General features: G+C 38.4%; 1 protein-coding gene across 2 annotated transcripts in view; it reads left to right on the forward strand.

Annotated features, from left to right (window-relative positions):
- Window positions 1-27891, forward strand: part of rb1 (retinoblastoma 1) — a 199226-nt gene that overhangs the window by 36118 nt on the left and 135217 nt on the right. For both annotated transcript variants that reach the window (XM_060833366.1, XM_060833367.1), the window contains 8 exons: window positions 2525-2635; window positions 11187-11335; window positions 17677-17754; window positions 19509-19618; window positions 20874-20951; window positions 25078-25165; window positions 26997-27113; window positions 27218-27274. In XM_060833366.1, coding sequence (XP_060689349.1) covers window positions 2525-2635; window positions 11187-11335; window positions 17677-17754; window positions 19509-19618; window positions 20874-20951; window positions 25078-25165; window positions 26997-27113; window positions 27218-27274 — 788 coding nt within the window. The remainder of the gene's footprint in view (window positions 1-2524; window positions 2636-11186; window positions 11336-17676; window positions 17755-19508; window positions 19619-20873; window positions 20952-25077; window positions 25166-26996; window positions 27114-27217; window positions 27275-27891) is intronic.

A 27891-nucleotide genomic window follows, 5' to 3' on the forward strand; every position in this document is an offset into this window, starting at 1 on the left:
TTCAATGTTTAAAAGACATTTGGATAGAGACATGTATAGGAAATGTTTGGAGGGATATGGCCAGGAGCAGACAGATGGGACTAGTTTAGTTTGGGATTGTGTTCAACATGGACTGAAGGATGTATTTTCATGCTGTGTGACTCGCCGTGCAAGTTCGGTGGATTGGCCGGGGAAATGCAGGGAGGGAGTTGTGGGTCTGGGTGAGATACTATTTGGAGGGTCGATGTGGACCCGATGGGTTGAGTAGGGATTCTATGATTCTAATAATGAACTAAATCAAATGGCCAGACTTTGTTTCTTTTCATTACCCCGTGAAATTGAAACACCTTTTGGGAATCTTCACATGAGCAATTTAATGAAGAAATCAAAAGTTGTTGCTATTGGAACAGGACAGTAAGGTGGGGTCATGTGGCACGGCTTGAACCCAAGATCACAACTGAGGCCATCTTCATGTATATGGAACTTGGCTATCAGTTTCTGTTTGGTACATCTGCATTCTTGTGCTACATTTGACCCCACCATACTGTTCTGTATAAAATCTTCCTTACTGTACTATTCTGACACCATCACCTTGGTAATGTGGTGTGATCTTGCTGCCTTTATTATTTTGTACAATTTTTGGATTACTTGTTCCTTTGGTTAGACCCTTGGTATGCGGCTTTTATACCTAGCGTGTTATTCCAATCATTGGATTTATCTCCAGCACCACCTTATTTTTAATTTTTGGAATTATCTCTGTGCTTCAATTACGCAGATTATAGGTCATCCCTTCACATGTTACTCAGCTGTTAACACTTTACACACACCATCTGACACTACTGATCACCCGCAGAGACCTATTATTTGGCCTTTCGACACTCCACTCACACCATTTGTATGATCCTTTGATCTCTGTAATTCTGAAGTCTGTGCCTGAGTGTGCTCTTCACTTCACCTGATGAAGGGGCAGTGCTCTGAAAGCCTGTGATTTCAAATAAACCTGTTGGACTATAACCTGGTGTCATATGACTTTTGACATTGTCCACACCAGTCCATATCAAGGTTTTTGGGCTCATTTTTTGAAAATGTTTCAATTTATATCGTATAGTATTCACTGAAATGAATATTTTCCTTTGTTTCATTAATAACCAGTGAGTGTCTCACCAGAATGAAATTTTGGACACCTCAGTTGTATTAGAATCTTACAAAACATGTGTTGCATTCAAATAGTTTCCTTTTCATGTAAAGAAATGTAGTGTGAAAGAACTATTTCCTGCCACCATGTCTGTTATTCATTTCATTTGATGAATATAAAGTAATTTCAGGAAACTTGATCTGTAGGTTTTCCAAGTTCAGTGGAAACTTTGAGTTTGTTATAAAGTACAGTGATGTTCTTCAAAATTGTTAACTTCTTAGTGCACGTTCACTGAGTAGTGATAAATGCTGGATGATTCGTCAATTATTAGCATAAAGAACAACCACTATCTCTCAGTTTGTGATTATGAACAGAAATTGTATATTTTAGCATTTTTAATTTGAAGTTTACGAGAAGATTTGTAGCTCGGGTGCTTGTTGTGGTTCTGTTTGCCGAGCTGGGAATTTGTGTTGCAGACTTTTCGTCCCCTGTCTAGGGGACATCCTCAGTGTTGGGAGCCTCCTGTGAAGTGCTTCTGTGTTGTTTCCTCCGGCATTTATAGTGGTTTGTCTCTGTCGCTTCCGGTTGTCAGTTCCAGCTGTCCACTGCAGTGACCGGTATTTTGGGTCCATGCAAGGACTGCACAAAACACTAGCTGTCTTCCTGTTTGTTCTATGTAGTGTTTTGTGCAGTCCTTGTATGTGATTTTGTACACAGCTAACGATCCGTATCCATGAACACCAACTAGCCACGAAACGACATGACCAGCTATCCTTAGTAGCCACACAAGCAGATGACGAGCAACATGAGTTCGTCTGGGACAACACTACTATTATAGGACAAGCCAAACAGAAAACAGCCAGGGAATTCCTCGAGGCATGGCACTCATCCACAGATTCTATCAACAAACACATCAACCTGGACCCAATATACTGGCCACTGCCAATAAATGCCGGAGGAAACAACACAGAAGCGCTTCACAGGAGGCTCCCAAGCATTGAGGATGTCCCCTAGACAGGGGACGAAACGTCTGCAACACAAATTCCCAGCTTGGCAAACAGAACCACAACAGCATTTTTAATGATCTGTTTTTGAAAGAGATGTAAAATCCGTAGGCAATTATCTAAGCTTAGATATTACTGAAATATTTCTGGAAACTGTAGGTTTTTGTTTTGCTTGAAGGATAAAGATACTTGTCATTTACTTTTACTTTTAATAAAAAAAATCACACAGAATGTACTTTAAGTTTCACACTGATGCACTACATGCAATTTTGGTTCTTTAATATCTAGAGAAAAAATGGGTTTGTAAGCAAAGATATATTGTTCTTAAGTTGTACATTTACAGTTCAAATGAATTGCAATAAATCACACTAATGTTATGCCTTTGGTACTTGCATTCTGCTTTCAGGAAAGCTGCTACAGATGGAAGATGATCTTGTGCTCTCTTTCCAGTTGTTACTTTGTGTCTTGGAGTACTTTATCAAGATCTCACCCCCTACAATGATTAAGGAACCTTACAGTAGGTTTTAAAAATAACAACAAAATTTGGTTTCCATTGTTATTCTTGAAAATTTAACCATTCATTAGTTCCTGGAAAATTTAATTTTGGAAATGAAATGAAGCTCCATGTTTATTACATACCATTATTATGTATTCTGTCTTAAACTTACTTTTGTTAAACCTAAATATTGTGCAGGTAGTTAATGGAGTTAAATTATAATCCAAAAGTTACCCAAATGGCAGTGAATTGCTAAGTTGAGTAACGACATCTTGAATGAGGTTGTCAAGAGGGTGCCTGTGAAGCCGTGTCCTATCAATAATCATACTTTTGGCTGACCAGGGGACAGGAAATGGTGATAAAAGGAACAAGAAGTGAAGCTTCCAAACACCAAAGAATCAAGCTTTACAATTCTATAATCTGTCAACTTTTAAATCAAATATTGTAATTAGCTGACTATTTACCAATGTAATTAATAACAATTTAAGAAAAAAGCTTGGATGAAGCTAATTTTGAGATTTAAAATAGGGAAAAAGGTTAAGAACTGTTATTAAAAAAAGAATGTTTTTGACATATAAGTTACATGTGTATGATATTCCTCATCTTTAGAGGTTTAGTGAAGCTGTATGGTACTGGTTGTGTCAACAGCAAGAGAATTGTTCAAATATTACGGGGTTTATGAGCAAGGGCTGGGATTTATTATGAGTTTGGATTCTCCTTTTATTCTTTGTGCTAATTTAAATCATGTAAACATTCATCACAGACCTGGCAATACTTGTATTTTTGACTATTTCAAATTTTAAATTACTGATCTCTCAGGATGTACGAAACATTGCAGACTTGTACAGGGCTCGAATGTTTTACTGTAAAAGGAGTTATAAACTTGCTTATTCCAGCTAAATGAATACTTGAATAGGCAAGTCACAAATAATATAACTTATGAAAGTCCTTTAGAACTAGAGTCTTGCAACCAACTTGGTATTCCATATTTTCAGAAAGTCCAGGTTCATTGAATGAAAGTTATGTACCAGTAAGTGACATTTGGTTTTGAAACTTTTATTTACAAGTTGTGTTTTTGGGCTTCAAACCTTCAACGTAATTATATTGGTTCTTAGATTGCTTAACTTCAAAGATTACTCTAATACTGTGACTAAATTTATTTCTGTTAGATTTAAGGCTGCAGGAAGTTTTTAATTTCGTACAGAGGTACAATGAAGTTTGCATTTTGAGAACCCAGTGTACTTTGGGCCAATGATTTAAGACAGTTGTTCATTTTTGGTAATCACATTTAAAATTAATACATTAATAGGTAGTTAGTGGCACGTAACTTCACAGGTGCAAGTAAAATCATGTTCCATGCAAGTTATCGGCTTACAGAAGTTGCCTCAAATTGATAAAGAAGGATTAGTGCATGAGAACATAGAACATAGAAAAATACAGTGCAGTACAGGCCCTTCGGCCCTTGCTGTTGTGCCGATGCAAGCCCACCTAACCTACACTAGTCCACTTTCCTCCATATGCCTATCCAATGCCCGTTAAATGCCCATAAAGAGGGAGAGTCCACCACTGATACTGGCAGGGCATTCCATGAACTCACGACTCGCTGAGTAAAGAATCTACCCCTAACATCAGTCCTATACCTACCACCCCTTAATTTAAAGATATGCCCCCTCGTAATAGCTGACTCCATACGTGGAAAAAGGTTCTTGTGGTCAACTCTATCTAAACCCCTAATCATCTTGTACACCTCTATCAAGTCACCCCTAAACCTTCTTTTCTCCAATGAAAACAGCCCCAAGTGCCTCAGCCTTTCCTTATACGATCTTCCTACCATACCAGGCAACATCCTGGTAAACCTCCTCTGCACCCGTTCTAGTGCCTCCACATCCTTCCTATAGTATGGCGACCAAAACTGCACACAATACTCCAGATGCGGCTGCACCAGAGTCTTATACAACTGCAACATGACCTCAGGACTCCGGAACTCAATTCCTCTACCAATAAAAGCCAGTACGCCATATGCCTTCTTCACAGCACTATTTACCTGGGTGGGAACTTTCAGAGATCTGTGTACATGGACACCAAGATCCCTCTGCTCATCCACACTACCAAGTATCCGACCACTAGCCCAGTACTCCATCTTGTTACTCTTACCAAAATGAATCACTTCACCATTACCTACATTGAACTCCATTTGCCACCTTTCTGCCCAGCTCTGCAGCTTATCTATATCCTGCTGTAATCTGCCACATACTTCCTCACTGTCAACAACTCCACCGACTTTCGTATCATCTGCAAACTTGCTCACCCAACCTTCTAGCCCCTCCTCCAGGTCATTTATAAAAATGACAAACAGCAATGGTCCCAAAACAGATCCTTGTGAAACACCGCTGGTAACTGCACTCCAAGATTAACCTTTACCATCAACTGCTACCCTCTGTCTTCTTCCAGCCAGCCAATTCCTAATCCAAACCTCCAACTCACCCTCAATGCCATACCTCCATATTTTTTGCAGTACCATGGGGAACCTTATCAAACGCCTTACTAAAACCCATATCCACCACATCTACCATTTTACCCTCGTCCACCTCCTTAGTCAGCTTCTCAAAGAATTCAATAAGGTTTGTGAGGCACAACCTGCCCTTCACAAAACCATGCTGACTATCCTTGATCACGTTATTCTTATCCAGATGTTCATAAATCCTATCCCTTACAATTCTCTCTAAGACTTTGCCCACAACAGAGGTAAGACTCACCGGCCTATAGTTACTAGGGTTATCCCTACTCCCCTTCTTGAACAAGGGAACCACATTTGTTATCCTCCAGTCTTCTGGCACTATTCCTGTAAACGACGAGGACATAAAAATCAAGGCCAATGGCTCTGAAATCTCCTCCCTTGCTTCCCAGAGAATCCTAGGATAAATGCCATCAGGCCCAGGGGACTTATCTATATTCACCCTTTCCAGAATTTCCAACACCTCTTCCCTACATATCGCAAAGCCATCCATTCTAATTAATTGTGACTCAATATTCACATCGGCAACAATGTCCTGTTCCTGAATGAATACTGACGAAAAGTATTCATTCAGTGTCTCCACAATTTCTTCAGCCTCCACATGCAACTTCCCACTACTATCCTTGACTGGACCTATTCCTACCCTAGTCATTCTTTCATTCATGACATACCTATAGAAAGCCTTTGGGTTTTCCCTAATCCTACCAACCAAGGACTTTTCATGTCCCCTCCTTGCTGCTCTTAGCTCTCTCTTTAGATCCTTCCTGGCTACCTTCTAACTCTCAATCGCCCCAATTGAACCTTCACACCTCATCTTTACATAGGCCGCCCCTCTTCCCTTTAACAAGGGATTCCAATTCCTTATTAAACCACGGCTCCCTCACACGACCCTTTCCTCCCTGCCTGACAGGTACATATTTATCAAGGACACTCAATAGTTGCTCCTTGAACAAGCTCCACATATCGATTGCACCCTTCCCTTGAAGCCTACGTTTACAAGCCACGCATCCTAAGTCATGCCTCACCGCATCATAATTTCCCTGCCCCCAGCTATAACTCTTGCCCTGTAGTGCACACTTATCCCTCTCCATCACTAAAGTAAAAGTCACCAAATTGTGGTGTCCCCAAAGTGCTCACCTACCTCCAATTCTAACACCTGGCCTGGTTCGTTATCCAGAACCAAATCCAGTATGGCCTCACCTCTTGTTGGTCTGTCTACATATTGTGTCAGGAAACCCTCCTGCACACATTGGACAAACACCGACCCATCTAACGTACTCGAGCTATAGCTTTCCCAGTCAATATCTGGAAAGTTAAAGTCCCCCATAACAACCACCCTATTACTTTCCCTCTTCTCCTGAATCATCCTCGCAATCCTTTCTTCTATGTCTCTAGGACTATTAGGAGGCCTGTAGAAAACTCCTAACAGGGTGACCTCACCTTTCCTATTTCTAAGCTCCGCCCAAACTACCTCAGATGGCGAGTCTTCATCCATTGTTCTTTCCACTGCTGTAATACTATCTTTGACAAGCAATGCCACACCTCCCCCTCTTTTACCCTCACCTCTGACCCTGCTAAAACATTTAAACCCTGGAACCTGCAACAACCATTCCTGTCCCTGTTCTACCCATGTCTCCGTAATAGCCACAACATCGAACTCCCAGGTACCAACCCACGCTGCAAGTTCACCTACCTTATTTCGTATACTTCTCGCATTGAAGTATACACACTTCAAGCCACCTTCCTGTTTACAGGCACTCTCCTTCGAGATTGGTGCCATGTTCCTCACCTCCCTACACTCCAGGTTCTGCACCCTAAAGCTACAGTCTAGGTTTCCATGCCCCTGCAGAGTTGGTTTAAACCCCTCCGAAAGAACACTAGCAAACCTCCCCCCAAGGATACTGGTGCCCTCAGGTTCAGGTGTAGACCATCCTGTTTATAGAGGTCCCATCTTCCTCAGAAAGAACCCCAGTTATCCAGATACCGGAATCCCTCCGTCCTGCACGAGGCTGTAGCCATGTATTTAACTGTTCTCTCTCCCTGTTCCTCGACTCTCTATCACGTGGCATGGGTAACAAACCAGAGACAACAACTCTGTTTGTTCTAACTCTGAGCTTCCAACCTAGCTCCCTGAAAGCCTGCCTAACATCCTCATCCCTCTTGCTACCTATGTCGTTGGTACCAATGTGGACCACGACTTCGGGCTGCTCCCCCTCCCCCTTACGGACCTGGAAAACACAATCAGAGACATCATGTATCCTTGCACCTGGGAAGCAACATACCAAACGTGAGTCTCTCTCGCCCTCACAAAACCGCCTATCTGTGTCCCGAACTATCGAGTCTCCAATAACTACTGCTCTGCTCTTCTCCTCTCTTCCCTTCTGAGCAACGGGGATAGGCTCCGTGCCAGAGGCCAGAACCCCATTGCTTACCCCTGGTAAGTCGTCCCCCCACAAGTATCCAAAACTATATGCTTGTTATTGAGGGGAACAGCCGCAGGGGGTCTCTGCACTGGCTGCTTCCTCCCAGTCCCGCTCACTGTCACCCATCTGTCTGCAATCTTTGGAGTTACTACTTCCCTAAAGCTCCGATCTATGACCACCTCTGCTTCCCGAATGATCCTAAGTTCATCCAACTCCAGCTTGCTGTCTTATTAAACTGTTTTATTATCAGACCCATGGTATGTTCCTTGAGTTCATCCACGCTATGCTTTGAATTATTCACAGCACCCAGACAAGGAAAATTGGGAGTGAGAATTCCCACTGCTGATTTGTTATCTATTGTCCCATTTCTTCAAATGATGGAAGTGTTCCCTCTACCCTTTGCACTTGTTATTGACCCTTTTCTCCAAACCAGTTTTAGAATGCCATATGCTCTTGATGGCATCCTAGTTGTTCTTCAAAATTATTTAAATTAAATGCTAAAGGAAGTTCTTTAAAAAGCTTTCTATTGTTTGGAACAGTATATTTAAATTTGGAATGAGGGTGTCGCTGGCTAAGCCAGCATTTATTGACCATGTTTAATTACTCAGGAAGCAGTTAATTTTCTTCATTAGTAATTTTTTTACAAGTGAAAGTGTATAAATAGTTGCCATTCAGACAAATTCTATTCCAGATTATTTTTTATTGAATTCAGATTTCACCCTGGTGGGATTTGAACCAATGTCCCCAGAATTCACATCCAATTACTAATAGAGTGAATTTACAATTTGCATTATCAATACACCTTATGAATGCATCTCTCTCTAGTAGTTTCTCGAGGTGAAAAGGGTATTTGCCATGGAATGATTTGAAAGTATTTTAATTTGTAAATGTGATGTGTCAGTTGCTGCCTAGGCTAGTACTGTTGTGTGTTTCTAATTTCTCCCCAAAGAAGATGGTGGTGAGCTGCAGCTCATCACTTAGTTCTCAACAGGAAACACTCTCAGCTTTCCCATCTGCCATAGGTGGAGTGGAAGGATTTATATATTGATGATCAGTATGTTTGACCACATTATGGACAAGCCTTTCACAGTTATCACGTCTGACTAAACTAAGAGATTTTGGCTCTGAGACACTGACAGTCAACTGAGCCACAAGATATCTTAGAGCTGTTTGACTGATTGCAGTTACAGAAGCTACAATTACCATTGTAATTGTAAGTTTAAACTTGAGAAAGCAATGAAGACTCAGCTGAGATATGTGAAAGAATCTGAATTAATTACTATTTGATTATCACTGCTTTTTAAAAACTTTCTGATTAGTGGTACCCTGTAATCCAGGGATGCCATCACTTTCAAGTGTGGAAGGGGTTAAAATAAAACAGACAATTTAAGCAAGACAGGCAGGTCCAAAACAAAATACATATGGACCAGCACTGACCATAACTTGTTCCATGTAAGAAATAGATGTTGAGCAATTTGTCATTTGGCAAACTGCAGCTTGTTCTAGTTTAAGCAAAAAGGAAGCAGGAAACCACATTTAACTTCTGTGGTGGGAATCTAAAGCAAATGACCCCATCTTAAGCATGGGGTAACCAAAGTGGCATGTGATTGGTCTATTGTGTTGCTAAGACTTGAACATTATTATGTAATTGGTCAATAAGAAGAAACTGATGCATGATTGATACAGATTTGTGTATTAAAAATGTGATTGTAACTGCCAAAAGGCAGAATGTCTAGGCAAGGGTGACCTTTGACCCTTTAAGGATGAGTCCCTTGCACTGCAAGTAATCAAGATGCTGGTGTGTGTATGTATGTGTTTTAAAAAAACCTGTCATCTGACTGGTTCTTGTGTCGTAGAAAGAAACATTATTAGTGCTACATTTATTATTTGCAATAATCAAGTGTTTTAAGAATGTCTCAGCAAATCTGGAATTGATGTGCCGTCACTGCTGAGCAGCAATGAAAGCACAAGTGAGTCAGCTCCCTTTTATTCTGTTTCTTCTATCAAATGTGAGATGTTTTCCATTCTAAGATACCAGACCACAAAATAATTCTGTGGTGCCAGAGCTCTCGTTACCCCACTACAATTGTCATACCTTTTATGATACATAACTGAGTAAAGCCCAGGATGTTCCCAGTCAAATTTAACCATTTGGAAAAAAAAGTTAATGTTGACTCTTTTTAAAATGGAATTATTTTCTTGGAAATTTAAAAGGATAGATAGCTAAATGAAATATGACCAATATAATAAGTGAAAAAGTACTGTAAAAATTTACCACAAATAAACAGGAAATACTGCGCATGTTGAAAATCTGAGCTAAAAGTGAAGTGTTGGGAAAAGCTTAGGTCTGACAACATCTAAATAGAGAGAAATTCATTGTTTTAGCAGAACGTCTGTTCTCAGGTGCGCATGCTTATGTCTGTGCGGTTTTACAATGGCTGATGTCTACCCCAATTAAATATCCATCTGTGTGTCTCTAGTTCTTTTGTGCCACTTTAAACTGAGGAATAGGTAGTGAATGCTTGTTGTCGTCCACTTTCTGGCAGGGTCCTACTTTAAATTGCTTTAATTGTTGCTCCCATTGTTGCTGTAAAGCACTGAACTGGCCTAGTCTGAATTTTGTGCGTGTGGTGTTCCACCAAGTAAACATAGCCTTATTTCTGGCCGTGTTGCCCTCTGGTTGTCACCACTTGCAGCTTAGGTAGTGAGAAACATTGCACCACAAATCTATAAGAAAATTCGGTGTTTTTTGACTATGGAAAGAGTTACAAGACCATAAGATATCGGAACAGAATTAGGTCATTTGCCCCACTATGTTTGTCAATGCCATTCTCCTGCCTTCTCCCTGTAACACTTGATTCCCATACTAATCAAGAACCTATCTGTCTCTGTCTTCAGTGAAATCGATGACTTGGCATCATTGTCTTCCATGGCAATGAGTTCCACAAGATAAAGAGAAAGCTATTTTTCAGACTGGAAGACAATAAACTCAATTCAGATTCATTAGGAGAGTTGTGATAAGTTACAGTGAAATGCTAGCAAAGCAGTTGAAATGCCATGATTTGAGTTAAGTGAGATCACTGTACGATATGGGGCATTATAGTATGTTCTTCATTTTGTATCATATTAAGTAAACATACTGATTGCACTCAATATATGTAAATATATATTTTCTAAAAAATACATTTATACCTTTATTGCTTTACTGTGTATATGTGTGTATATTTGTCTGAATGTGTGTAAATATATATACTGTATGAAACAAATTTCATTGTGATCACCTGGATCTGAAGATTGTAATTAGAAATGGTGATCAATTAAAATTAAAATTCTAAATGAAACTGCATTTAGCAGTTTCTTCTACAATCCTGGTTTAAAAATCCTGCATAGCTATTACAATATAGCATTTTAAAGTGTGTGGAATTTACATTCCAAGCTCCACTACTGGAATTGAATTATGGCAGTCTCAGCCATATGTAACAATTGCATCTCTTGGTGGACTTGATTGCAGTATTTTTTTTTGAATGTTTTATGTGTTGCCATTCATTTGTGTAAGAAATAAGTTGTACAAGAAAGCTGTGCATATGATGTACTGGTAGATTTGTGTAATTTACTGAAACTGCTTTTCTTACAGGAGCTGCTGCGAACAGTGTAATTTCCAGTGGCCTGTCACGATCTTCTAGACGAAGTCAGATCAGAATTACACAAACAGCCAATTCAGTTGAAGTAGACGCCAGAGTTATGGAAATCCTTTGTAAGGAAAATGAGTGCAATGTGGAAGAGGCAAGTTGATAGTGTATAAAAAACGGGAATAGAATGAAAAATCAAAAGATGTGCAAAATGGAATGGTAGTGTTCTAAATTTCTTCCATAACTGAAGAACACTTCATAACCCATATGTTGTATGCCAATAAACTAATTGACAAAGGCAGCGACATCAGTCTGCTCTTAATCATCAGTGAAGTCACTAAAGGTGTCACCAACAGTGCTATCAAGCAGCACCTGCTTAGCAACAACCTGCTCACTGATACCCAGTTTGGATTCCACCAGGGCCACTCAGCTCCTGACCTAATTACAGCCTTGGTTCAAACATGGACCAAAGAGTTGAATTCCAGATGTGAGTTGAGATTGACAGCCCTTGACATGAAGGCAGCACTTAACCAAGTATGGTAATGAGGAGTCAGAGTTAGAAACAGCCCCTTTGGTCCAACTCTTCCTTGCCAACCAAATATCCTAAACTGATCTAGTCCTATTTGGCTCATATCCCCCTCAACCCTTTCTATATGTGTAACCATCCAGATGCCTTTTAAATTTTGTAGTTCTACCTGCTTCCACCATTTCTTCTGGCAGCTCATTATACACACACACACACACACACACACACACACACACACACACACACACACACACACACACACACACACACAAGTGTGAAAAGTAGCCCCTTAGGTCCCTTTTAAATCTGTCACCCCTCACCCTAAACCTCTGCCCTCTGGTTTTGGACTTCCCTACCCTAGGAAAAAGACCGTGACTGTTTATCTCATCCATACCCCTCATGATTTTAGGAACTTCTATAAGGTCTCCCCTCAGCCTCTGACATTCGTGAGGATAAAAGCTCTAGCCTCTTCAGCCTCTGCCTATAGCTCAAATGTTCCAGTCCTGGCAACGTCCTTGTAATTCTTTGTTGCATCCTTTCAAGTTTAACACCATCTTTCCTATGGCAGGGATAAAAGAATTGAATTGATGCAGTATTCTAGGACAGGCCTGGACAGCTGCAACATGACATCCCAACTCCTATGCCCAGTGCATTGACCAGCATGCCAAACTCCTCCTTCACCACCTTGTCTACCTGCGACTCCACTTTTAAGGAACTATGCACCTACATCCCTCATCCCTTGGTTTGACAACACTCGCCAAGACACGACCATTAAGTGTATGAGTCCTGCCCTGATTTGCCTTACAAAAATGCAACATACCACATTTATCTAAATCAAACTCCATCTGCCGCTCCTTAGCCCATCACACCATCTGAGATAACCTCCTTCCCTATCCATTACATCACCAATTTTGGTGTTATCTGCAAATTTACTAACCATGCCTCTTATCTTCACATGCAAATCATTTATAAAAATGATGAAATGCAGTGGATACAGCACCAGTCCTTGCAGTCCGCTATTGGTCACAGGCCTCCAGTCTTGAAAAACAATCCTCCACTACCACCCTCTGTCTCCTACCTCCTCAAAAAACTGAAATCAGTGAATATTAGGGAGCAAACTCTCTGCTGGTTGGAGTCATACTGGGACATTGAAAGATGGTTGTGGTTGTTGAAGGTCAGATATCTCCACTCCAGGACATCTCTGCAGGAGTTCCTCAGGGTAGTGTCCTAGGCCCAATCATCTTCAGATGCTTCATTTGAATGACCTTCCTTCCATCAGATCAGATCAGAAGTGGTGATATCACTGGTATGCAATCAATCAATCAAAACTCCTCTGATTCTGAAGCAGTTCATAGTCAAATGCGGCAAGATTTGGACAGCATTGAGGCTTGGGTTGACAAGTGTCAAGTAACATGCATACCACGTGCCAGGCAATGACCCCTTCCAGTAAGAGACAATCTAACTACTGGCCATGACATTGCCCTCACTGTCCCACAGTCAACTTCCTGGGATTTGCTATTGACCAGTAACTCAGCTGGACTCAACATATAAATACAGTGGCTACAAGAGCAGATCACAGGCCAGGAATTCTGCAGTGGGTTACTTGCTGTTTGACTCCCCGAAACGTGTCTCCTAAGGCAGAATTTAGGAATGTGAATATCTCCTTACTTGCCTGGAGGAGTGCAGCTCCAACAACACCTCAAGGAGCTCATCCATGATAAAGTTCCTGCTTGATTGGCAGCACAACCACAAGCATCCATTCTCTCCATACTGATGCTCAGTGGCAGCTGTGTATACTATCTACAAGATGCACTGCAGAAATTCACCAAGATCTTTGGACACAGCACTTTCCAAAACCACAACCATCTCCATCTAGAAGGGCAAAGGCAGCAGATACATGGGAAAATGTCTGCCTACAATTTCTCCTTCAAGCTGCTCAGTATCCTGACTTGGAAGTAGATCACATTACCTTCACTGATGCTGATTTTGACTTATTATTGTCGTATTGAGATAGTGAAAAGTATTGTTTTGTATGCTATCCAGACAAATCCTACATTGTATGAGTACATCAGCAGCACAGAACAGAATGCAGAATATAATTTTACAGCTACAGAAAGTGCAACTCTAAAATGAGAGGTCTGTCCCTCTAATTCTGATAACAGTGGGGAAGAAGTTGTTCTTGAATCTGTTAGTGCATGTTTTCAAATCTATGTTTCCTCTGCCTCATGGAAGAGTGTATAACTGGAGCAGGGAGTAGTCTTTAATTATGTTGGCTATTTCCCAAGGCAGCCGGAAGTATAGACTGAGTCTATGGAAGGAAGGCTGGTTTGCGTGATGGACTGAGCTGTGTTCACAATTCTGTAATTTTTCGCAGAGCAGTTGCCATACCAAGCAGTGATGCACTAGATAGGATGTTTTTTACGATGTGTATATAAAAATTGGTAAGAGTCATTGTGGACATTTAGAATTTCTTTAGCTTTCTGAGGAAGTAGAGGCATTGGTGTGCTTTCTTGACTGTAGTGTTGACTTGGATGGACCAGGACAGATTATTGGTGATATTTACTTCTAGGAACTTTGAGCTCTTGACCATGTTCACCTCAGCACTATTGATACAGACAGGGGTCCTGAAATTCCCTCCCGAACGGCATTGTGAATCTGTCTGCAGAGCATGGGCTGCAGCAGTTCAAGTAGGCAGCTCACCACCACCTTCTCAAGGGCAATTAAAGACTTGTAATAAATGCTGGCCAGCCAGCGATGCCTATGTCCCACAAGATGATAGTTTTTTTTAAAAAAAGAATTCAGTATTGATTTCATAACACATACAATGTAATCAAATTTTTTGATGGAAATGAACAGTATAGTCGACCTAAAATGTCTCTATAGTATTAACTATAGACCTAGGCAAAAGTATTGGCATAACTGCTATTCTGAATCACCTTGAATATTACTAGATATGGTTAATGGGGATGAAATGCTGTGTTGATGATGGGGAAGGAAGTGACTGGGGTGTGTGTTCTCATGGGGAGTTACTCAAGTCTTGAGGGTAGTTTTGTGACCTGGTAGACTTCCTTTGGCCTGTGAAAGTGTAAGTATTGATGGTAGAATATGAGTATGTTGTCTTCCAAACATTATTTTTAATTCTTCTGTAAGCTGGGAAGTTACATTGACTATCCCTCACTTCGTTCATTGATATAGGTTAGCTTATCAAAATGGCTACATTTTAGTATCAAGTGAGTTTTAGTCTTTAAGTTCTGGCTAAAAATATTGACACAAATGTAAGTACACCAAATAATAATGGAGACATCTGTGTTTGTTGCTCACCCCTACTTCAGGAATAATTTTCTTTGACCAAAGTTACCAATCGCTCAAATAAAGATCTCCCACTTAATCAAATTACTGAACTAAGTGTTTCATTTTGACAATGCATATCTTCTTATTCATTTAAATAAAATAAAGAACTGTGGATACTGCAGATCTGAAACAAAAATAAATTTCTGGAGAATCTCGGCAGGTCTTGTAACAACATAGAAGCTGGTGGCAGGCAGTATAACTGGGCTGGGAGGGGTCTTTGCCTTGAGTAAACAACCAAATCAGTGGGAAGTATAGATGGAGTCAGTAGATGAAAGGTTGGCTTGTGTGATGAACTGGATTGTGTTCACAACTTTTTGTAGTTTCTTGTGGTCTTGGGAAGAGCAGTTGCCAAACCACTCTGCGATACAACCAAATAGGATGCTTACTATGGTGCATCTATAAAAATTGGTAAGAACCCTAGTGGACACGCTGAATTTCCTTAGCCTCGTGAGGAAGTAGAAGTGGTTGTTGGGCATTCTTGGCCATTGTTTTGATGTGGATGTACCAGGACAGGTTTTTTGGTGATCATCACCAACAGAAACTTGACACTCTCCTCCATCTCTGCCTCAGGAGCTTTGATGCCGACAGAGGAATACCCTCCACTGTTTTTCATCCAGTCGATACCAACTCCTTTGTTATGCTGATGTTGATAGAAAGATTGTTGTTTTTACACCATGCTGCTAAGCACTCAATCTCTTTCCTGTATTCTGTCTCAGTGGTGATATCGTTACTGAAGTTGTAAATGAAGTTGGGGTGGAATTTGGCCGCACAGTCATGTATGTAAAGAGTACCTAATATTTATCGTACCTGTCTGAGAGAGATAACTGTCAACACAGATGTTCTTTCTATTGTCTACAGATCTGAATCTCTCAATTTCTTAACAGTCAAACAACCTGAGCCATTTTGCTGTCCCCATAGCAAGCAAGCCATCTAGGCTTGTCGATCAAGAATTCGAGTAGGTCATATGACCCCCTTCCCTACTTTGTTCTTAAACAGTTCCAAATCATAAATTTATGAATCTTAATTTATAAGTTTCATGTATATTTTTCAGTGATGAAATAGAAGCACTAAAGCACTTTAATTTGTCAAAATATTGAAAACTTAAGTTCTAAAACATAATTTAAATTCAGTGTCATTCACATTCTTATGACAGCAGATAATTTTAAAATTTAGACCTGGTCCTTTGAAAAAGTATTTTTGCTAGGCAATCCTGTCTTGACCAGTGTGCAGATGTAAATTTTTTTGACTTTGACTCCAGTCTCAAATTTCACCTCTATTTTTCAAAATTAACTCAGCATGGTTTTTTATATTGAGAATCTGTCATTCCATAAGAAATACAGGTCATGTTCATTCTTCTTGTACAAAATTCTCTCACATCAGAATGCTGGCAGCCCCATCATGTCTTGCCAACAATTGTCTCTTACTAATGTTGATCTTTCTCAAACTTTTGCGAACAAATTAGAGTGGAACCACATTTTTCCTCCCCTTTTTCCTGTTCCTTTGTTCGAATAACAATACATATTTTTTTGTGAGGGACACAGTAAAGGTAAGCAATTTAGTAATGGGATGATAGCCAATACCAATTTGAGCTGATCATAATTATTCCTCATTTGCCACTATTCTCATTTAAATTAGTTTAGATAAATATAATCTATCCATCCAATGATTTGATCTCTAATTCCTTGTCCTTCTTATTGATTTTTGCTGTCTAAATTTAATATAAAATTAATTGATTTAAGTTGCCTTTTATATAAAACTTGGAGGGCCCATGTGCTGCCAGGCTCTGATTTGTGAATTGATGCACCTTTGGCAGCCAGTTTAGTTATGAAGTTCTAGAGCACAGAACATGTCCCTTTGAACCATCAAGTCTAACTGGCCAGAAAGCCATGTCTTGATGGTGCCTCATCCTAATATGTCTGTCATTTTTCTAGTGAGGTTTCTCTGATTCAGGTACAGTTGTAATGTTTAAAAGACATTTGGATACGCTTTTGAATAGGAAAGGTTTGGAGGGAAATGGGCCAAGTGCAGACTAGTTTAGTTTGGGAACATGGTCGGCATGGGTTGATTCGGCCAAAGGATCTATTCCATGCTATATGACTCTGTGTAACTCAGTATTCCTAGGAAGCCCAATATCGAATTACCTTTTTAGAAGAAAAGTTTGTCCTTGGATGTTAAAGTGAAATTACTAGTATTTGAGTCAATTGGGTAAAATACACAATATAATTTGTTACTTAACATTAAGTCAGTTTGAGAAAATTATCAGTTCAAAAAATATAAAGGAAACTCCAAATTCTTGCATTCAGAAGTTCCTGACAGCAAACTTATTTTGCTTACTTAATTAACCCTTTAGCACAGAGCACTCTCAAACCACTTGCATATATGAATAGTATGTCATGCAGTGTCAGGATTTATCTTGGATGTCATTACCTGGAGAGGGCAGTAGAAACTAACAACAGAACTCACAATCTTGGTGAGAAGAACATACTTCTCGGATCATGAAAGTAGAGTTAATTTTTCCCTGTAAGAAATACGGTTTAACATGTTAAGAGTAGCTAAATGAATGTTTATGACCACATTTTCAGATGTTTGACTATGAACCTTGTGTTTCATTTGTCTAGGTGAAAAATATCTATTCGAAGAGCTTTCTTCCTTTTTTGGATAATCTTAAAATACCCTGTTCTGGTGGGTTTCCTGAGGTAAGCAAGATGACATATGTTTATGCTTCGTCATAGAGATGTACAGATTGGAAACAGACCCTTCGGTCCAACTTGTCCATGCTGACCAGGTATCCCAACCCAATCTAGTCCCACCTGTCAGCACCTGGCCCATATCCCTCCAAACCCTTCTTATTTATATACCCATTCAGATGCCTTTTAAGTGTTGCAATTGTACCAGTCTCCACCACTTTCTATGGCAGCTCATTCCATACACTTACCACCCTCTGCATGAAACATTTGCCCCATAGGTCTATTTTATATCTTTCCTCTCTCACCCTAAAACTATGCCCTCTAGTTTTGGTCTCCCCCATCCCAGGGAAAAGACCTTGTCTGTTTATTCGATCCATGCCCCTCGTGATTTTACAAACCTCTATAAGGTCACCCCTCAGCCTCTGACACTGCAGGGAAAACAGCCCCAGTCTAATCAACCTCTCCCTACAGCTCAAATCCTCCAAACCTGGTGATATCCTTGTAAATCTTTTCTGAACCCTTTCAAGTTTCACAGCATCCTTCTGATAGGACTTGTTAATGAAAGTTATACATTTTGTCATGCAAGCTAATGTGTTTGCAAACATTATGACAAGGAAAAATATATTGTAAGAACATCTTTATATTCTCAATCATATTCACGAACTAAACTTGGATTTAAGATTTTTGGGCATGCTTCGTGCGAGCACTTACACTCCTAACTCTGGTGGTAAAATGCCATATGGTTGCAGGCTTTGGCCAATAGATGGCTGTAGAGAGTGTTTCAGCAGTTTTGCTCAAAGGCGTGACCTTTTTTGTAATTAAAAAAACACTTACATTCATCTGTTGAAAGCAGGCAGTTTGATTGTTTGATCTAATCTACTACAGGTGTGTGTGTGTGTGTGTGTGTGTGTGTGTGAGAACCAATTTCATATCTAACTTTGGGCTCACAATTGGCAAGTAACTTGTGCTAATAAATAAGATGAACTAAAGCATCTTCCTCTAACTTCCAAGGACTGCACCGTTTTGTTGAGGGTTGGGTGTTGGAGGGCTGAGTAGTCACACTGAACAGTAACTTAACTACACCAACAATATCAGCACCATTGTTGCAAGAGCGGTCAGAGACTGGGTACTCTGGTAGTTGATTGATTTTCCCAGCCCAACAGCTACACTACTCAAGTCATAAATATGATTAAGTGTTCCTTACTCACCTGAATGGTTATGACTATGAGAATACTTAGAAAGTTGAATATCCAGACAGGGTAGTTTTCTTGATTCATTCTCTCCCACCAGTTTCAATATCCATCTGTCCATAGTTGATGATTTGTGTTAAGTAATGCAGAATGTTTATAACAACTTGGCAATATTTCTTGATTAACATCTTTTCTCACTGCAACTTTAATCATTAGGAAGGATGAGCAGTAACATTGTGGCAATATTGTTACCTCCCATTAACTTTACAAGTCATTCACCATGGAGCAATATAATTGTTTCTTCTTCACTTTGGTTGCATAGGAGAGGTTCAAACATAAGCCCAACGGCTATCTGTTCAAGACAACTAGAGTCATAGAAATAGGCAATAATAAATGTTGACCAGATCATCACATCCACGAACAAATATGAAGAAGTGCTGCATCTTCAGATCAGTCCTTTTTAATTGTACTGAAGTTGGAAAGCATTTGAAGCATTTCTAAACATGAGCTGCACTAATGCTAAGTATAATATTCTTTGCGGAATTTTTTTCGGCTGTTGTGACATTTGTATAGATTGAGTCACTTTCAAGACAATATGAAGAGCTTTACCATAAGAACAAAGATTTTGATGGAAGATTGTTCCTTGAGCAAGACAAAACTCTGCAAATAGATCCAGACCAAAGGTAATATGATTGTCCGGAAAAAGTACCTATTCTGTATTTTGCTGTTGATGAAGAAACTTGCTCCTGTCTTACATTTCTACTGCCTTGCTCAGCAATGATTGATAAAGTCTCAGGATAGCTTTTCGAGGATTAACTTTTTTAGTTAGCAAGTGTTTTTTCAAGAGAGTGCATCATGTCTATTTAATATTTGCCTTCAATGAGCTATCTATAATAGAAGAATCAGTGGCAATGTATCTGTGCCCTACTATTTAATTGCAATATTAGTCTGATCATTCAGTGTGCAGCCAGCTTGATCCCAACTCATTAGTCTGAGCCAAACTTATTTTTAAAACCTTTTTCATTGTTGAAAAATTGTAGACTTAGCCCTCTGAGCATTTTTTTTTACCCCCTGTAGTGAATTAGATACTTCCTGAAAAGATAAGGAGATTTGTGTTCAGCTCATCAAGGCAAGATAAAGTTTTGTTCAATTTTGGTGCACAGCTCTGACTTTCAGAAAGGAAATTTTAAAACGTGCTGGAGCAGATTTTAGTAACATTCAACAATAAAAATGAATTACCAAATTTAGAAATAAATAATCTATGTAATATCTGGATAAATTGAGATATTCAGCTAAATCACATGAAACATCCTATTATTGAAACTTGTTTGGGCTTAGTTTCAGTGATGTCTTTCTTTAATATGCAATTTAAATACCTGGCAGAAATATAGACTTATTATTGGCACCAATAATGTAGGAATCATCTAAAATGGTTATTTTGGTAATTTGCATTTAGTTAACATTTGAATGGCATGAGGTAATGTTATTTTATCAAAAAATAATTTAATCTCTTTGCAATTAAAGAACACTTAAATGTACTTGAAAACACGATTGTTAGAGTACTTGATAGCATAAGCGTGGAAAGGTTGTGTCCCGCAATGGGAGAGTCGAGAATCGGTGAGCATAACCTCAGAATAGGATGTCACCAATAAAGGACGGGTGAAGAGGATTTTCCTCCGAGTTATGAATCTGTGGAACTATTTGCCACAGAGGGCCAGAGAAGCTATGTTGTTCAGTATGTTCAAGGCTGCGGTAGACAGATTTTTAATCAGAAGACCAAGTATTTGGTAGGGAAAAGACAGGGATGTGGAGTTGGGGATTACCAAATCAGTCATGATCTCATTGAATGGTGAAGAAGAGTGGCCTGAATGTGCTGTTTCTCTCCTATATCTTGACATGCTTTGTGATTCTTTGATAATTAATACATTTTCTTTAAAGATGTGAACTTGAGAGAACGCCAAAGAAGTGGCAGACTGAAGACAGTCACACAGTCATTCCTCCCCAAACTCCTGTCAGGTACAAATCTTCTGCTCATGTTTATGTCAACATGCTGCCAAAAATGTGCCAGTTTTTTTTTCATAATAAAATCTTAAGTTATGAATGTGTATTGGATTATAAGTCAGTCAGAGATGAAAATGTAAACATTTATAGTTGGTTGTTTTACATTTAAATGTCTTTTTTTGTGTTGGTTTTCATCCTCATCTGTTTCTGCCCCTCACTTCTGACAAAAACACCCTCTGCTTGTTTGAGGATGAGGTTTAGGTCTGCCACGTCAAATGTGTCAAGCTGGTCTAGGTTTCCTCTTTGTTTCTTTATTTCAATGCCACCTTAATTGGGATGTACATCATGAAAATGCCTTTGCCTTCCTTTCCATGATTTTCTTATGCAAATAGGTGATGATTTCTCCTTCTTGGTGCTTTTCTTTTCACTTACTATTCATAGAGTTGTAGAGATATATAGCACGGAAATCCATGCAGCCCGGATATCCTTTATAAATCTTGTCCCATTTATCAATATTTGGCCTATATTCCTCTAAACCCTTCCTATTCATGTCCAGATGCCTTAAAATGTTGTAAACATTTAAAAGGCCCAGGTGCTTTTTAAATGTTGTAAACATATCCACATCCATCGCTTCCCTGGCAGCTCATTCCATACATGCACTACCCTCTGTGTGAAAATGTTGTTCCTTAGATTGTTTCTGTATCTTTAAAGTTTAATCAAGAGACAGACTTCAGTAAAACACATAATGAAAAAGGACCCACTATATTGTAGATTTTAAAAAAACTAGCCACTTAGTTGTTCCCCTGCTGTGATCTCTCCAAGGTCAGCTGTGAATTTCGCTGTTTGTTTATTTTTCTTCGATGAACTTGGATGTCCAGAGGTACACGAAATTAAATAGCAGAGGGAGTAGCTGTGAAGGTTCACTGCTCGGTCAGACAGCAGCATAGGTTTCTCTCTCCATTGATTCACTTCCCACCATGTGGTGACTGCCTTTGTCTCCCTTCCTCGTTTTTTCAAGTGCTGTTGTTTTGATTTTTTTTCAAAGTTCTAAAACAATGCAACAATTTATAAAACAGTAATCATTGTTCCTCGAATTTGAGGAAATCAACTCCAACACTGAAAATACTTCAAAAAAGGAGCTGCTCTTGCAGTCAAAGTTTTTTTTCTGTCCTCCATCTTGGATTACATGGAATCCATTCATTTGTCACATCTTTGAAACATAGCATTTTGCACTGTTTCATGGGGTCTTGATATTTATGATCTGGTTTAGCTGTTGTTTGATTATCAGAATTTGAATATTGATGGAAAAATACATCTTTATTGAAGCTTTTCATCTTGCACTCATCAGGACATTTTGCAAGAATGCAAATTCCTTGGGAAATCAACATTTAAATTGCATGTAATACCTACAGTATAAATGTTGCTTTTCCTACTGAATTTTTATTGCAAACTTTCCAGATAAGTGTGAGACAAAAGCGTTAACAAAATGAGTTTTTTTAGCAATACTTGAGCCCTGTCCAATCAAAGAACTGTTAATCAGACTTTCTAGCAATGAGTTCTTATTTTTAAATGAGCCATCAAGATGCCCACCTCTTTACTGAGATGCTTAAAGTGTAAATTTCTTGGCCTACTATTACAACATCTATAGATTCGAATGAAAGGAGTCTAATTTGAAATGCTGAAGATGATTGGAAATGGCAAAGCATTGAATAAATCTGATTTTTATATTTCAGGCTACAAGCTGTTAGCGATGCATCTAATTTATACTGTAAATAGAGATTGAACTAAAAAGATGTGATTTATGCTTGGAAATAACAAGATACTTCATGATTTTTTTTTGTCAGAAAAGCATTTTTGAATAATGCCCTGATATTTTAGACCCAGACAAAAAAAAATACTGCCTCAAATTAGACATTTTGAAAATAATTGTATGAGCTGTCCACAATTTGGATGATTGGAGTTGAATTCAACGGCCCTTGAATGGCAGTAGCAGTTTTTCTATAAAACTATGCTTGAGGTTTCAAGTCTACATGTTTAACTAACTGTTCCTTTTGTGCACTCATCTGAGTTTATGCATGCGCAGACAGCCATGGTTTGGTTCATCAGCCTGGCAGGTCAAGGATACAATTAACTGTATTCTCCCTTCAATTGTAAAGAATTGCAGTTAGTATCAAATCAGGATTTAAACCACTTTCCTTTGGTGGAAGTCGATGTATCCCCTCTGTTGCAGAAAATAACCAGTGGTTTCTGTAGGGTAATGTTTTTGTGACTCCTTATACTTTTGAGATTATTGCAACTAAATCTTGATTTTGGGTGACCCTTTAGTAATTTATTCAAGAAACCCATTCAGGCATGAAACTGGAATCTTGGATTGCATTTGAGAAGCAAATATTATGTTGGAATTTACATTACATTTCCACTATCATCTGTGATGGATAGATATGACTTGGACTCGATCTCTGAAATTTGAGTGACCTAATTATTGCTCAACCAGATTTTCAAAGTCCATTTGGTCTGTATGTGGACTGACAATATCGTGGTGACCCATTTTGCTAATGTGAATGTTGAAACATTTTTAACTCTTCATGCTAGAATGAATTGCAAAAGTCAATCCGTGTTAGAACCATTGATTTATTTGTTTGGGTATGGACTTTGTGACAATTAGCTCTTAAGTTGTGACTTATAAATTGATCATTCACTTGAAACTTAATTAGAATTGCAGTTATCCTAATACAGCAAGGATCAAAATTGAGAAATGTAGATTGAAGCAAGAAGAACTGTCATTCTATTTCATGCAAATATTTTGTTTTATAGTTTATTTCCTACAATTTTAGAATCATAATCTGCAATTCTGATGCATTGTGAAGTTGTGCAAATCCTTCATTTGTTTCAAAGTGCTACTATGATATCAATATTCTGGAACCACCATTCTGCTCATCAGCATTCTTTCTTCACTTAACATTGCATCTGGCTGGCTAGTTATTGAAAGATATTGATTAATTAGGCCAATTTCAATTCAATAATTGAATTAGTCTCAAGCCAGATTTTTTGAGTAATTGCATCTTTTGCACTTAGTTTATTTCCTGGTTTTGGAGAGTTTTGACTCTTTGAATTCTGTCTCTTCTATCCTTCAGTAAGGTTTAATCTCAGTACATGATAGATTGAACTCATTGAATTGTATGAGTTGTACTTCTCGTATAGAAGCCTTGCTTCCCTGATAGCACAAGAGGCTGTAAACCCCATTTAGTAGTGATCACAGCACATCTAATTTGGTTTGATTGAATTGTGTGGATGTTGTCAATTTTATTTATTTTTGGATCAGTGATTTTTGAGATTTCTGTTGAGAATGCCATACCTCTAAGAATTCTTGTGCGTGTTTTGGACCAGTTATGTTGTTTGCAGTTACACAGATGCAGATCAATGCGTAAGGGTGTGGTGATGGAGTTGAAGAACGTATGTGTATTTCATGGACTACATTTACACAAGGGCTGTTACTACAAACAGTGTTTGAATTTGTCAATCAAGGTGGAGCAGTGCATTGTTATTCATGCAGATTCCATATTTTAAGGAAGTAAGCTTCCCTCTTCGGTGTTCCTGAGGCAGTGTAGGAAAGAAAAATCATATTATCATTCTGTTGAAAAATTTTAAGTAAAAGTATTATTTTGTGACTTAATATTATAGTTGTGTTCTATCAATTGCCATTTTCTGAAAAGAAAAGACACCATCAATGCACAAATAAAAAGAAACTTTTGCAATGCCATGGTAGTGATGTTAAAATGAGCGTAAGATATTATTGCTTAATTTGTTATAAGTAGTCACTGTTAAATAATTTATTTTAAAATATACCAGTTTTAATGGTTTTTACCACTTCAATGTTTCTGTTTGTACACACTTCTTTCTGTTTAATGTTTATGTAATGTATTCCATTAATGTAGTTGCTGTTGTAAATTGTTTTTTGTCATTTAAATAGTTGTGGAAGAGTTCAGCTATGACAATATGTCTTGGAAAATGAGATGAACAGATTTTAAGATGTCATTAGATGTGTAGAATTGTTTGTTTTATGGTGTCAGTGTGATTTGAGTACATGCCAGGTATTTGTTCCTTAATTTTTGCTTTATTCATCCATTGCTTTCCTATGCAGGACCGCAATGAACACCATCCAGCAGTTACAGATGATTTTAAATACAGCTGATGACAAACCTTCAAATACACTTAAAGCATACTTTGATGTAAGTGGATTTTGTAGTGAGGATAAAAGACCTGAGGGGAACATTAGTTTTTTTTAAATCAAAGAAAGGTTGGTTCAAAAATAATCAACTACTAATGCTACCCTGTCCTATCAAGAGGTTTTTGACATTGTTGTGTGTTATGCTATTTCTATAGACTGTATATTTTTATGGAAATTCATAAGCTGGAAAACTTATGGTTGTCAAATGTTTGAATTACTTTGTAACATAGTTGAAAACTTAAACTAATATAGTTAGTGTGCAGGTTTCTAGACGATAAAGTTTTTTAGTGTTCATTTTGCATTGAAAAAAAATTAATTGGCAGTTTTTGCCGTTTTACCATTAAAAATGTGCTGGACCTATAACGTATGTGTATCATATATGTTGGAATCCTTCAAGGTGAACTTTTTATTGCTAAATTATATTATAAATTGAAATTTAGTCTTGATCTATGATTATGACATATCAGCTTCTTTCATAATCTACTTGTATGACTCACTCCTCCTGCTGTCAATTGTAGATTCATAATTACATTACATTGTAGCTTTCACGAAATGTACCATAGGTAGCTTTCATTTATCTCAGTAGTTTTTAGTCCAGATTATATTTTAACGATGACAAATTGTTGGTGTTTGTCATCATTGCTATGAAGCTGACATTAATGTCTGCTTGTACACGTGCAGCTAAATGCTGAAATGTGGAGGTTGCTAAGAACAATTCCCTACCAAAATGGAAATTAACTGTACATCACCAAATTAGCACGTAACTTTTTAATGCTGTTATGGTTAAAACTTGAAGACATGGGAGCATATTTGCCTTCTTTGTCCTGCTCAACAAGTTTGCTCGCCTTGAGAACACATTTTCTGTTTGATTTTTTTTCTATCTCCTTTTGGAAATTATCTGGATCTTTTCAAATTTGAAGTTTGTTTAATAATTGAGCTTCTACCTTTTAATTTGCGCTTGTTCCAGTCTTTGTTTTGTTTCCTATAAAAATTATACAAAGTGATATAACCTGCCTTTTATTTCCTAGTTTGTCTAAAAACTGGTTTGTAAATCTGTATTTAGATTACTTACTTACTTACAGTGTGGAAACAGGCCCTTCAGCCCAACAAGTCCACACTGACCTGCTGAAGCGCAACCCATCCAGACCCATTCCCCTACACTTACCTCTTCAGCTAACACTATGGGAAATTTACCATGGCCAATTCACCTAACCTGCACATTTTTGGATTGTGGGAGGAAACCGGAGGAAACCCACGCAGACACGGGGAGAATGTGCAAACATTCCCTGAGGCGGGAATTGAACCCGTGTCTCTGGCTCTGTGAGGCAGCAGTGCTAACCACTGCGCCACCATGCTGTCCACCTCCTGGATATCACTCCTGGATGCCAGTAGTTCAGTATAGCTGGCATCAAAAGAAAATTAATGTGGGAAAGATAAAATCCACACCATGTAACTTGCGAGATCCTTGTGGTGGCTTTCTTCAAAGTCAATAGCAAATGCTTTGCTGTTGACTTCAAAATTTGAGTCATTATTTTATGTAAATCCTCTCGTTTAAATTATAGGGGATTGTGCATTTAAGACATTTTAGTTCGGGAGAATTTTTAGTACTCTTACATGGAATTTGCATCTTAAATAATGCTTATTTTTCTGCACTTTGTTCTCCCAATTACTTCAATAATTACCTTTGGTAATTTTTGTTAGGTACATCTCATCTCATAGCTTTAATTCAGTGTAGGTTTGAAAAGTCCTGTTTTTTAAAGGGGCTTCTTTACTATCTAGCTGTTGCTTTCCATTGCATAAGTAATGATTTGAATGTCTTTATACTTCTCTAGAATTGTACAGTGAACCCTACTAATGATATTATTAGTAGAGTGGAGAATCTGGGTCATAAGTTTCGGGAAAGCTTTGCTCAGGCTGTTGGAGAAGGATGGGCTGAGATCGGCTCTCAGGTATTTTTTATTTTTGCTTGCTTTCAAAATGCCATAAATATTTATCTAATATGCTTTAAACAAATAATTTATTGTTCTGATCAAATTATTTTCTTTCCTTTCAGCGATATAAGCTTGGTGTACGTTTGTATTATAGGGTTATGGAATCTATGTTGAAATCGGTAAGTTTCAATTGCTATTAAAATAAGGAAATAAAAGAGATGAAAATCATTCCAGTGACCAGAATCTTGATTGGAGTGAATCTGGGAATCTTTTAAAGAAAATGAGCTGCAGCCAAATGGAATATTTCCATTTGCTAATTTCCCATTAAGTTAAACACATCATTTCTTTGCTGTGATTGGTCAGAATTCATGAATATACTTTGGACAGTGTTACGACACGCAAGCAAACCCCACTGGTAATTAAACCAAATGCCCAGAAAATTATGCTCGTCTCATAATCTGTTAAATATGAGTGACAGAGAACTTCTAAATTCCACTATTTAAATAAAATAACACTTCATTTTCTTAACTCTGATCATGTACACTACACAACAACTATTCACCAATTCAAGGCCACCTTTTCTTAACTACTTACTATCTGACTCCAACTTTATAAAAGATACACTGTTCCAATAAAACACTGATAAATGTTATATTGACTTAATTTTAAGACCACACAGTCTTGTCTTCCCATTTGTCTTCACTCTTCCAGCTGCTGATGTCCCAGAGTCATCGTCCTTTTACTGCGAGTGGATCTTACATGGAAAAGTACCTTTGATAGAGTGTTTTCTAATTTC

This window comes from Hemiscyllium ocellatum, chromosome 12 (assembly GCF_020745735.1).
Source record: "Hemiscyllium ocellatum isolate sHemOce1 chromosome 12, sHemOce1.pat.X.cur, whole genome shotgun sequence".
Classification (NCBI taxonomy): domain Eukaryota; kingdom Metazoa; phylum Chordata; class Chondrichthyes; order Orectolobiformes; family Hemiscylliidae; genus Hemiscyllium; species Hemiscyllium ocellatum.